The sequence below is a fragment of the Cryptomeria japonica genome, chromosome 8, assembly GCF_030272615.1.
Source record: "Cryptomeria japonica chromosome 8, Sugi_1.0, whole genome shotgun sequence".
Classification (NCBI taxonomy): Eukaryota; Viridiplantae; Streptophyta; class Pinopsida; order Cupressales; family Cupressaceae; genus Cryptomeria; species Cryptomeria japonica.
In genome coordinates this window covers 631,772,473-631,786,288 of record NC_081412.1, presented here as the reverse complement: position 1 = coordinate 631,786,288, position 13,816 = coordinate 631,772,473, and the positions used below count along the sequence as shown (strand labels likewise).

General features: G+C 34.8%; 1 protein-coding gene across 1 annotated transcript; it reads left to right on the top strand.

Moving 5' to 3' along the window:
* Positions 1–567: 567 nt before the first annotated feature.
* LOC131043833 (receptor-like protein EIX1) lies at positions 568–13,035 on the top strand. The gene is made up of 5 exons (XM_059210607.1): positions 568–892; positions 1,062–3,551; positions 7,547–7,599; positions 10,386–11,986; positions 12,186–13,035. The coding sequence occupies exons 1-5, from the start codon at positions 568–570 to the stop codon at positions 13,033–13,035; spliced, it is 5,319 nt and encodes a 1,772-aa protein (XP_059066590.1).
* Positions 13,036–13,816: the final 781 nt, after the last annotated feature.

Sequence of the window (13,816 nt, the reverse complement as noted above, 5' to 3'; positions counted from 1 at the left end):
TTTTTAAAAAAAATGCTTTGCTTGAAAACATCTCAACTCCGAAAATTTAGTTTGTGCCCCTGATTTCTTTATTATTCTTGTATTTTTGAAGTATGTTCTATTTTTGTGTGAGTCGTATAATCTGGTCTATGTTTTCCAGCAATCTTAATTTTATGTGAAAGCTTTTCCTGGTCGATACGAATATTTGTGGAAAGGAAATGCACGAGATTTAAGTCTAATAAAAATTGTCGGTCAATGTTGGAATTATGTAGTCACAATTTACATAGTTAATTTTCCATATTGACACGCCATATTCTTGTTTTACACGAGACCCATCACATTCAAATTGGAAATATCGCTCAAGGACCCTCGAATTTGTTGTGCCTTCCTTCACGTGACTTTTCCATCCATTAAAAACGACAAAAATGTTACTATGTTGATGTGACACTCTTTCTTTGCATACGTGGCACTCCTCACACAACAACACTTAACCACAGTTAGCGATATATTCATCATTCTTCTCCCATGATTTCTGATCATCTCTTTTCTTTCAAAGTAAAGATAACAAGAATTTTAGTTTCCAAAACAATGGAAGCTATGTTTTCATGTGGCAGAGTTGCATTTGCAATCATAACAATATTATGCTGCTTCACTTCCCCTGCAATTGCATGCCCCCTCTCTGAAAGAAACCTTCTCCTGGATTTCAAGGCAGCAGTTGTAGATGAGTATAACACTCTAACTTCCTGGCACGGATTCAATTGCTGCTCGTGGAGAGGAGTCAGTTGTAATCTCCGCACAGGCCATGTTTCTCGACTGGATCTGAGTGGATACAATTTGGAAGGTAACATCAGTTCATCGCTGTTCCAACTTGCACGGTTGGAGAACCTCGATCTCAGTGGCAACCTCTTCAAGGGTAAAATTCAGTCCTCCCCATAATAGAAAGTTGAAGAGTCTCACTTTTCTTGACTTGTCATATGCTGGTTATGTAAATGAATCCTCTTCGGGTCTTGTAAGGGAATTTTATGTGAGTTTGGAAAGCTTATCAAATCTGGTGAGCTTGGAATACCTCTCTCTTGCTGAAGTGAACATCTCTGTAAACAAAGAGTGGGGTGAAGATGTTGGCAGTCTATCCAACCTTCAACAACTCAGCATGTCTGACTGTGGGCTTGGAGGACCAATTCGCAATTCCCTTCTCAACCTCACCTCTCTCCTTCACCTCGATCTATCAGAGAACTATTTGTCAGCACATATACCAGCTTGGTTTGAAAATGTGACTGGGCGCTTGGTCTCTCTTGATCTCTCTGGGAATTACAATCTTGGAGGAGACCTTTCTTTCATTGGACAACGAAAGTCTTCTTTGTCACTAACCAGCATTGATTTTTCAGGGACAGGCATGAAGGGCCGAATTCCATCTGCTATATGGAATATCTCATGCTTGGAGCATCTTCGTCTTTCAGATACTAGAATTGAAGGTGAGATTCCAGCTTCTATAGGGAATTTGTTGTCCTTGCAAAGTCTTGATCTATCAGCGACCAGAATTGAAGGTGAGATTCCATCTGCTATAGGGAATGCGTTGTCGTTGGAAAGTATTTCTCTGTCGGATACCAGAATTGAAGGTAAGATTCCATCTGCTATAGGGAATGTGTCGTCCTTGAAGAGTCTTTATCTATATAATACCTATATTGAAGGTGAGATTCCTCTTTCCATAGCTAATCTCTCTAAACTTGTTGAATTGGACCTGTCCTACAACAAGTTAACTGGGGTAATCCCACCTTCATTGGATTCACTCTCTTCCCTTGTTAGTCTTGACCTTTATGCCAACAAATTGAATGGTACGATTCCATCTACAATTTCAAATCTTGTTAACTTAAGAAGCCTTTCGCTCGGCTCCAATATGTTAAGCGGCCTCATTTCCCTTTCCGTATTCGACAATCTCACTAGTCTTGATAGCCTGTATCTTTCTTACAATCAGTTAACTGTAAACATTGATTCAACATGGATTCCGCAGTTTAAGCTTTCCTCTTTGGGACTAGGCTCTTGCAATTTAGATAGAATTCCATCGTTTCTTGTGACCCAATATGACTTGACAGGTCTGGACCTATCTGCTAACAGTATCCAAACAAATATTCCATCTTGGATATGGAACTTACCCAGCCTTTATAGTTTGAACCTTAGCTGTAATCAATTAACTGGGTCATTGCCATCTAGGCTAACCTTACCCATGTATTTTGACTCTCTAGATTTGCACAATAATAGCCTAGAAGGTTCTCTTCATCTTCCTCTCGCTGGAGCTTATCTGCTAGATCTGTCGATGAATCAGTTTAATGGTTCTATTCCTAGTCACATCGGTGCGTATCTTGAAAATGCAAGGTTCTTATCCTTGTCGCGGAATAATCTCAGCGGAGCGATTCCAGATTCTATTTGCACTCCATATTTGCAGGTTCTTGACCTTTCAAAAAATACGCTGAGCAGTGTCATTCCTCCTCATTTAACCAGGAATTGTTCTTCTCTTAGTGTTCTAGATTTGGCAGAGAATCATCTGGAAGGTAAATTGCCAGCAGAGTGGGGCAACATTACAAAGATTCATACATTGAAGCTCAATGGTAATCATTTGAGAGGAGTTATTCCCTCATCCATTTCAGAAGGCCGATCTCTGCAAGTATTGGATTTGGGAAATAATGATTTGGAAGGCACCCTTCCCCACTGGATTGGAAAGATATCACAGCTGCATGTGTTGGTCTTAAGGTCTAATCATTTTCATGGCAGTATCCCACGCCTGGTAATTGGCCTTCCGAATCTTCAAATTCTGGATCTTTCTGGCAACCACCTTTCAGGAGCTATTCCAAGCAACCTTACAAACCTGCTTGCAATGGTCAATGCATCGCAGAATAATTCAAACCATCTCGAAGAATACAGTTCAACTGGTGCTACATATACAAATCAGATCAGAATTTCCTGGAAAGGCTGGGATGTTGAATTTGTGAAAGTTCTCTTTATTCTTAAATGTATTGATCTTTCAAACAACAGTTTATCAGGGAGCATTCCTTTTAAAATGGGATCTCTTCAAGGCTTGATAGCCCTTAACCTTTCAAGGAATCATCTCAGTGGCCGAATCCCAAAAACATTGGGACACATGGATCAGCTAGAGTCTCTGGACCTCTCGCTAAACAGGTTGAATGGCAACATTCCCTTAGAACTTGAGTTCCTGAGTTATTTGGAGTTCTTGAATCTATCTTACAACATGCTTGATGGAAAAGTACCCCATGGAGGACAGTTTCTAACTTTTGGGGAGTCCTCCTACTTAGGCAATTCTAAGCTAAGTGGGATTCCATTTACCAATATAAGCGTGTGCAACAACTCTTCTGGCTATGGCAACTGCACAAGTATTGAGAGAATTGGTGAAGCAAAGAATTCAGATGGTGAAATGATAGGATGGGCAGTGGGACTTGGATTGAGTTATGGTTTGGGATTCTTTGTTGTGATTGGAGTATTGACTTTAAATAAAAGGGTGAGAAAGAGAGCCTTCGATTTGTATGATGTTGTACTATTAGCTATTGATGGGTGTATAAGAGGTTAATAGATGAAAGTAGATACAACTGTATAGAGGGTTTTGTTAGTATAATGACAAAGTTTTCTTTTAGTATATGGCCGCTGCAAATTTATTAGCATGAGGTGTGTAAGAAATTGTTGGTGTTAATGATGACAGAAACATTTCCAGGGGTAATATATGAAATTCAAAATGATTCCTTGGTTTTAGCTTTTCTAGTGTAAAGGTGTTTTTTCTTCATCGGTATATATGAAATTTTTTTTTTAAGTGTTTTTGTTTTATTAAATAATTTGATGTGTAAAATGTAATTTTAAGGGATGAAATTGTATATTTTATTAGTTTAAAAATTATAGTATTTAATTTAATTTTTTGTATTCTTTGATTTTTATTTTAAAATTTATTATGTTTTATTATAATTTATTTTGATCTCTAACGATTTCTATTAATATATTTTTTTAATTTACAAATATGTTATATTATAGGATCATTTTTTTGGATCAGGTAATATAGTTCAACCAAATTTATGTCTATTTCAAAATGTAAATATCTTGATTTGTGGGTGATCTTTCTACAATATGTGTTTGAGCAATTGAACATCTCCTCCCCTCCGTAGGATGAAGTTCACAAACCCTTATTTAAAGGAAATATCGTAAAGACTAAAATCTTTGCTAAGGAAAAATTAAGATTGACAAAAAATAGAAAAACAAACTAGATTGAGATAAATAATGAAAAGGAACATGGAAGAAAAGTTTTAAAGTTTCATTTATGAACTTCTACAAAGTAAATAAAGTTTGAAATAAAGGTAAACATCTATAGAATGATAATCTAGTTTTAGTAATTATAATTATTGATCCAATGCAGAACCAAATAGACGATGTGACTGTCCGCATTATTAAAATAAACGAACAAAACAACAGTCGAAGGTGAACGGATAAGGTTAATGGTGTGGACTTGAAAGCTCCACCTAACTGTGATTCATACAGACCTTAGGTTCTCTGAGGTTCTTCCAGAAGGATGATGAAACAAGATAGGCATGATATGAGGACGTCATTTGTATTCTTGTAGATGCGTCAATTCTTAGCGTATCAAAATTTAATGAGATCTCAAGTCTGAACATGAATAAATGACTTAAACATTACAGAGATGAATGTTCATGTTCAAATAGATTAAATAAGGACATTCGGTTGGAGCACCCTGGACATGAAACAAATGTATGTCTAGATGCAAGGGACTGAGTGAAACACGACCTATAACATCTGAAAACAGGTTGCGTTTCATTTGTGGCTATTATAAGTTCTGTGTGAATCATGTATGTTCTAAAGAATATTTCATTTAATTTCAGAGGATTTTTATCGAAGGGGTGTCAATTGAAATGGATTTTTGTCAAATCTTTGGTAGAGTTTCTTACACGTGCCTATCAAAATATCAAAGAAAGAAAGTTAATTTGCTTTATTTTTTGAAGGATCAGATGAAGTTATTTGAAAATGCTATTTTATAAATACGTAACTCTTATAAGTAAGAATTAAAAATCTCATATTTTTAAAGACCATAAAAAATCTTGTGGTTCTATTTCAAATTTACTTCAAATAAAGCTAGAATAGATACTCTCAATGACCCCGTGAATCCAATTTTTATCCTAGTCAAATCAAGATCTTTTGTGAATTCTTTACCAAGAAGTTCACGGTTAGATATGTCTCATTAATTTCACATCAACTAGTATGGGAATTAGTAACATGACCCCTCACTATTGAGTAGTGATAACTTTGAATTCTTTACCGAGGAGTGAGGTTGAATAGGTCTCATTAACTTCTCATCTACTAGCACGAAAATTAGTAACATGTGACATAATTATTGAGTAGTCATAATGGTGAATTTTGTACCAAGAAGTGAGGTAGAATAGATCTCATTAATTCCTCATCTACTAGCACAAGAATTAGTAACATGACTGCACACTATTGAGCAACAATCATTGTGAATTCTTTACCAAGAAGTGATGTTGAATAGGTCTCATTAATTTCTCATCTAGTAGCACAAGAATTAGTAACATGACCCTCACTATCAAGTAGTGATAATTTTGAATTCTTTACCAAGAAGTGACATTTAATAGGTCTCATTAATTTCTTGTCTACTAGCACAAGAATCAGTAACTTGACCCTTCACTATTGATTAGTGATAATTGTGAATCATTTACCATGAAGTGTGGTTGAATAGGTCTCATTATCTCATTTACTAGCATAGTAATTAGTAACATGAACCCTAACAATAGAGCAATGATAATTTTCAAGTCTTTACCAAGAAGTGAGGTTGAATAGGTCTCATTAATTTCTCATCTACTAGCATGAGAATTAGTAACATGACCCCTCACTATCGAGTAGTGATAATTGTGAATTCTTTACCAAGATGTGAGGTTGAATAGGTCTCATTAATTTCTCATCCACTAGCATAGGAATTAATAACATGACCCATCAATATCAGGCAATGATATTTGTGAATTCTTTACTAAGAAGTGAGATTTAAAAGGTCTCATTAATTTCTCATCTACTAGCATGGGAATTAGTAAGATGACCCCTCACTATCAATCAATGATAATTGTGAATTCTTTACCAAGAAGTGAAGTTGATTAGGTCTCATTAATAATTTTTCATCTACATGATAATTGTGATTTTTTTAATCAAAAAATAAGGTTAAATATGTTTCATTAATTTCTCATCTACTAACATAAAAATTAATAAAATTGTTTGATAATTATAATTTTTTAAATAAGAAATGAAGTTGAATAGATCTCATTATTTTCTTATCTAATAACATGACCCTAACATCCAAATAGTGATAAAAGCAACATTGAAATTTAGGTTTCACACAAATGTATTGGTAAAGGCATCTTGACATTAATGTCATTAAATAAATTTCATATACACATTCAAACTCAACTACAAAATCTGATTTGAATATTATCTCTCATTTAGATATTCTCTCACCTCTACGTGTCAAATGATCAAATTAATAGCCAAGCAAGTCTTATGTGACGTGAGAAGGATATAAACCAAACTCCACGACTTTCTAGGTCTACATGATATCGAGAAAAACATTATTTCTCGAGAAAAAATTGACATAGGAAGACTCTCGAGTAAAGCGGGTTGAATTTTTTTTAAGAATAGTGTAGAGATGACATAGGGGTGCTTCAGAGATGACGAGGTTAGTGTCATTGACTTGAAAGCTCCACTTAACCGTGATTCATAGTGGTCTTAGGTTGTTGCAGATGGATGATGAAATAAGCTCCACTTAATGGTGATTCATAGGGAACGAAGGGATAATCTAGAATTGTTTAGACTTAAATCAAAGTTTTTTTCTAATAAAATATTGAAAAAGAATACTTCTCTTTTTAGGAGATCAAATGAAAATGCTATTGTTCCTCATTATTAAATTTCTAAGAAGGATAGTTTGCTTTATGTTTTCTAATGTTTCATTTTAAAAATGTTCATGATGAATGTAAGTCCATTACAAAGATAAAAAGATTTCATTCAAAACATTAAGAAAAATGTGAAATATTGTTAAGAAAATCTTTTAAAAAAAAGTATTCGTTTGAACATGAATGTCTTTACTTTGATTAAATGAAAATTATATATATGTTAAGAGAAATGTGATATGCTGAAATATATATCTAATTGTTCTCGATTGATATCAATTAAAAGTTAATGATCTAAATATAAAATTCAATAGAAACTTATCAAAAATATTCATATCTTAAAAAATGACATTATTGATTTAACTATAAGAAATTGTTAAAAGGTTTTATTTGTAGAGAATATTCTATAATATGGTAAACTCTCACTCAAATAAAAAGTAATATAAACTCAAAAAGAAAATTACATAATAAAATTAAAAATAATAGAAATATTTTATAAAAGATATTCTTAAAAATTACAAATTGAATGTACTCAAAAGTTACACAATTTGTTAGTTTAGATCGTCTTTAAATTATTGTCTATCTCTTAGTATAATTTATCCCATTGGTTACAGGTTCATCTTTGAGGCATGGGCTTATTCGATGCACATGGTTTGCAGGCTATTGGGTGCATCCCCAGGGGATTAGTCTCGCCCCATCTCACCCCTTTCTAAGCCCAACTTGGCAATAAGTAAGACCAAGGTAAGGTAGGTTTGGCATTGGACTGGGTCGTCAGGATACACCTGCGGTGAACAACAAAAATATATATTAAGCAAATTGAGAACTATTAACAACTGATTTTGGCTACTCCATAATGTAGTAAAGTAGGAAGAACTATTGTGTTGTAACCTCATGAAAGAAAACTAGGAAATTCATGAGCAAAAGCATAGTCTCATATTCATTGTAGATGGAACATTCCACCAAATGAAACAAGATAATACTTACAAAAAAAAGATAGAAGCAAGAAAAAAAAACATTCACATGATTTAAGAGTTCCAATTAAAAGTCCAAATATAACTTTGGTGTATTGAGACATGAGATATCACGTTTAACAATCATGAAGAAAAAATAAATATCATTATGACATATTTATATGGTATCTCATTTATAGTCTCTTCACAAACAACTATCTTAATTTTTATTTTTTTGTTTCAAGGTTATTATTAAAAGAAAAAGCCTAAATTTAGAATGAGTTTAAAACCATAGCTATAAAAACTTCTCTACATCCTTCCCTATACAATAATGACAAGAAATTTAAATTGAGGTGATGATGTTAAGAGCAAAACTATTGAGATTGTATCTTTATAAATAAGTAATTGTATATTCGTGATCGAATAATTTTACAATTATTACTTTTCCTTTAGTAGCATGAAAATATATTGAAAAGAATGTGAGGATCTAAGATATTTTAAGGGGATAAAAGCAGTTTCTCAATTGTCACAAAAAATTATTTAATTAATAAAAAATTATGCTATATAAATATTTCACACTTGATTAAAGGACACATGTAACATTAGAACCCTTTATACATCATACCCATTTAAACTAAATTTTATCATCTCCTCAAAAAATATAGTGTGAGGTTTGAATATTTAATCATTGATTTATATTATCATTTCTCTTTCCATTAAAAATTAAACTATTTCCACATGTTCAATATTATTTCCACATGTTCAATATTATACCCTTTATACACTGTTACCCTTAATACTATTATTTCTACTGATAATGTTATTGTTTCTAATGTTGCTGATCCATCTTTGTCTTTGGGTTAGTGTCATTCTAATAGTAATAATGGATCTACCTAGACAATTGTTCAATGCAAGAAGAAGCATCCCACATATAAGTCTTCTTAGGATAAGATGGTTGATAAGCAATCTTAGATATTTGCTTTGAAATAAGAAGTAAAATGTTTGGTTATAGCTCTAAGGTTTCGCTAGTTGCTCTATTTTGATATCGTTGTGACTAGTTTTATTCCATTTTTTATTTTTGATGGTCGATACTAGATCTATAACGCATTGGAGCCCTTCTCAACTAACTTTAATCAAAATATCATTTTGTAAATTAGTTTCTCAATTGTCACAAAATTTTGTAAATTAACAATTATTAAATTTTGTTCTATAAATATTTCAAACATTTGATTAAGAGATACATATATAACACTAAAACCATTCTATATCATATCATTAAAAACAAAACTTGATAATCTCGTAAAAAATATCATATGAAATATGAATAATTCTTGTTTTAAAAAAATGTTATTTCTCTTTACAATAAGAAATTAAAATTATTCTGACATATTCAACATTTTTCTCGTATAAGAAAATAATATAAGATATATCTTTAGCATGATCGACTTTGACAATGCCCTTATATTTCTAAAGTCGAGGAAATTCCGAAACTCTTTAACGTTAAAATCTAAGAATCAGATTTCGGCTATCAAACTCGTTGAATATGGTTAGACGTTACTGAGACTTGAATACACGGCTCTACCACTTGTTGGTGTAGCAACTATATACACGATGAGATCCCTCTCAACCAACAGTATGTGCTTTTGGTGTGATGGCTAAATCTATATGGTATCAGAGCGCAGGTCATCGGTTCGAGTCCCTCAAGCCCTAGACCCTTCATCTGCGTAAGCTTGGCTTATCGATGTGGTACGTAGTGGGTATGAATCCTACATGGTACATGGTTGTATTCGGCTCTATCATGTGGGGGGCTATTGGCGTAGCGACTATATCCACGATGAGATCCTACTCAACCAACAGTACGTGCTTTTGGTGTGATGGCTAAATTGTGCTTTTGGTGTGATGGATAGATTCAGCCATCACACCAAAAGCACGATTTAGCCATCACACCAAAAGCACGTACTGTTGGTTGAGTGGGATCTCATCGTGGATATAGTCGCTATGCCAGCAGCCCCCCACACGATAGAGCCGAATACAACCATGTACCATGTAGGATTCATACCTACTACATACCACGTCGATAAGCCAAGCTTACGCGGATGAAGGGTCTAGGGCTTGAGGGACTCGAACCGATGACCTGCGCTCTAATACCATATAGATTTAGCCATCACACCAAAAGCACGTACTGTTGGTTGAGAGGGATCTCATCATGTATATAGTTGCTATGCCAACACCACTCCCCTCCCACGCGCCTCCATTCTTCATACAACATTATTTAAGCATTGGAAGACATTTATTTATCATTCATTTTCCACAACTTCCGATCATCTTTCTTCTTTTGAATCAAAAGAAGAATTTTAGCGAGTGGAAGATATGGAAGGTATGGTTTCATCTAGCAGAGTTGCATTTTCAATGATAACAATATCATGCTGTTTCTTCTACTTCACCTCTTCTCTTGCAATTGCATTGTCCCCTCCCGGAAAGAAATTATCTACTGGATTTCAAGGCAGTCGTTGTAGATGATAACAGCACACTAGGTTACTGGCACGGATTCAATTGCTGCACCTGGAGTGGAGTCAGTTGTAACGTCCACACAGGCCATGTTTCTCAAGTGGATTTGAGTGGATATAATTTGAAAGGTAACATCAGTTCATCGATTTTTCAACTTGAACAGTTGGAACATCTTGATCTGAGTTACAACCTCTTTAATGGTAATTTCTCTCTACCCCATTATGGCAAGTTGAAGAGTTTCACTTTTCTTGACTTGTCATCTGCTGGCTATGTGGATGAATTCTCTGTAAGTGAGTTCTTTGTGAATTTGGAAAGCTTATCAAATCTGGTGAGCTTGGAATACCTCTCTCTTGATGGAGTGAGCATCTCTGCAAGCAAAGAGTGGGGTGAAGCTGATCGCGGTCTATCCAACCTTCAACAACTTAGCATGTCTACCTGTGGGCTTGAAGGACCAATTCCCAATTCCCTTCTCAACCTCACCTCTCTCCTCCATCTCAACCTTGCTGACAACTATGTGTCACCGCAAATACCAGCTTGGTTTGTAAATGTGACAGCCCACTTGCTCTCACTTAATCTCTCCATGAATATCGATCTTGGAGGGGACCTTTCTTTCATTAGACAACAAAAGTCTTGGTCACTACCCAGTATTGATCTTTTACAGACAGCCGTGGAGGGAAAAATTCCGTCCGATATAGGGAATATGTCATCCTTAGAGAGTCTCGCTCTGTCGTATACCAACATTCAAGGTGAGATTCCTCACTCCATCACCAATCTCTCTAAACTTGCTTACTTGGATCTGTTCCACAGCAAGTTAACAGGGATAATCCCACCTTCGTTGGGATCACTTTCTTCCCTTTATTATGTTGACCTCGGTTATAACCTATTGAATACCTCATTTCCGTCCACAGTTTCAGATCTTGTTAACTTAAGAACCCTTTATCTAGACTCCATCAATTTAGGAGGCTCCATTTCCCTTTTTCTATTCGATAAGCTCACTAGACTCGAATTGCTTGATCTTTCATACAATCACTTAACTGTGAACGCTGATTCAGCATGGATTCCACGGTTCGAGAAGCTCAACTTTTTGGGTTTAGGTTCTTGCAGTTTAGATAGAATTCCATCGTTTCTTGTCAGCCAATATGACTTGGAACATCTGGAGCTCCCCCTTAACAATATCAGAACTATTCCATCTTGGATATGGAAGTTACCCAGTCTTACTTATTTGAACCTTAGTTGTAATCAATTAACAGGCTCACTGCCGTCTAGACTAATATCCAGGGCTGATTTGTATCTAGATTTGAACAATAACAGCTTAGAAGGTGCTCTTCCTGTTCCTGTTGCTGGTGTTAAGATGATGGACCTGACGATGAATCAGTTTAGTGGTTCTATTCCTACTAATATTGGTGAACATCTTCAGCATACAGAGTTCTTATCCTTGTCAAAAAACAATCTCAGCGGAGCCATTCCAGATTCTATCTGCACTTCAGATTTGCAGTTTCTTGACCTTTCAAATAATATGCTAAGCAGTATGATTCCTCCTCATTTAAACAGGAATTGCTCGCTCCTCAGGGTTCTAGATTTGGCGAGACCTGGAAGGTAAAATACCAGCAGAATGGGGAAACCTGAAAGACATTCATACATTGAAGCTCGCTGGTAATCATTTGAGAGGAGTTATTCCGTCATCCATTGCAAAATGCCCGTCTCTACAAGTACTGGATTTGGGAAATAATATTTTGGAAGGCACCATCCCACACTGGATTGGAAAGTTATCACAGCTGCATGTCTTGATGTTAAGGTCCAATCAATTTCAAGGCACTATTCCACCCCAAGTAATTGGCCTTCCAAATCTTCAAATTCTGTACCTTTCTGACAAGCACCTCTCAGGACCTATTCCAAGCAATCTTACAAACTTGCTTGCAATGGTCGATGCATCACAAGATGATCCAGAATATCTTGAAGAAGATACTTCAGAGATATTTACGGTTAAAAAGGTGTATACATATAACACTGCAATTCCCTGGAAAGGTGGGGATGCTGAGTTTGGGAAAGTTCTTTTCATTCTGAAATATATTGATCTTTCAAACAACAATCTATCGGGGAGCATTCCTCTCAAAATGGGACACCTCAAGGGCTTGATAGCCCTGAACCTTTCAAGGAACCATCTCACTGGAAAAATCCCAAACACATTGGGACGCATGGAACAGCTAGAGTCTCTGGACCTCTCGCTAAACAGGTTGAATGGCAACATTCCTTTAGAACTTCAGTTGCTGAGTTATTTGGAGTTCTTGAATTTATCTTACAACATGCTTGATGGAAAAGTGCCCCACGGAGGGCAGTTTCTAACCTTTGGGGAGTCGTCCTACATAGGCAATCCTAAGCTAACTGGAATTCCATTTACCAATACAACAGTTGGCAAGAACTCTTCTGGCATTGACAACTGCACAAGCATTGATACAGGTAGTGAAACGGAGAATTCAGAGGCTGAAATGAAATGGTGGGTAGTGGGACTTGGATTGAGTTATGGTTTGGCATTCTCTACTGTGATTGGAATATTGACTTTCAATAATAGGGTGAGAAAGAGGGTCTTCAATGTATATGATGCTATGATTTTAGCCTTTGATCTGTATATAAGAGGAAATAGATGAAAGTAGATACCACATTCAATAATAGGGTGAGAAAGATAGGGTTTTATTAGTATATGACCAGTGCAGATTCGTGCCATTGATCCTAGTCCATATATGGCTAGAGATTTTTTTTTAATGATATTGATATGTCGCCTTGATTTCTTGCTTATCTTGTAGAAAGGTTTTCGTCCGGAGTTATGTGCCCTGCAAATATTGAAGCACAAAGTGAACCTAAAATTGTTTTCATAATTATTTTTATATTCCAATAACTAATTTAATGAATAATATAAAAAAAATTATGTTTATTTGTTTATAAATTATTTTAAACAATTACAATTTATAATTAATTTGAAATAGTCTAATCTAATTATTTCAATAAATAATAAATTTGAAAAAGAAGCAGCAAATAAATGACTGGTAGAGACAATTCAATTTATCTCTTTTCAAGTGATATACAGTAGAACTCATGTCATACCATTATATAGAAACAGATTGAACAAGGAGGTTTCTATTAGGGGAAGAGTACCAATAGATAACATAGTTCCAATAATCACCACCTTATTGTCATGTTGACCCCCCAAAACATAAAAAACAAATTGTCAGTACATAAATATAAAAATTCTAGTAAATATTTATTTTAACACCAATACATGTTCACAAATGAATTAGTAGTTGACAACAAAAAAGTAAAAAAAACTAAACAACTACTGGTACATTTCCTATTTTAATACAAAACAACTTGCACAAATAATAAACATTTTTTATTTTTTAAAAAACTTAATGTTTACATTAGCCACTTTAT

Excerpts from the sequence above, each read along its gene's own strand:
- LOC131043833 (XM_059210607.1), top strand. The coding sequence starts at position 568 with ATGGAAGCTATGTTTTCATGTGGCAGAGTTGCATTTGCAATCATAACA. Across the intron at positions 893-1,061 it reads CAGTGGCAACCTCTTCAAGG|TGAACATCTCTGTAAACAAA; the intron begins GTAAAATTCAGT and ends CTCTTGCTGAAG. Across the intron at positions 7,600-10,385 it reads CATGGTTTGCAGGCTATTGG|GCAGTCGTTGTAGATGATAA; the intron begins GTGCATCCCCAG and ends CTGGATTTCAAG.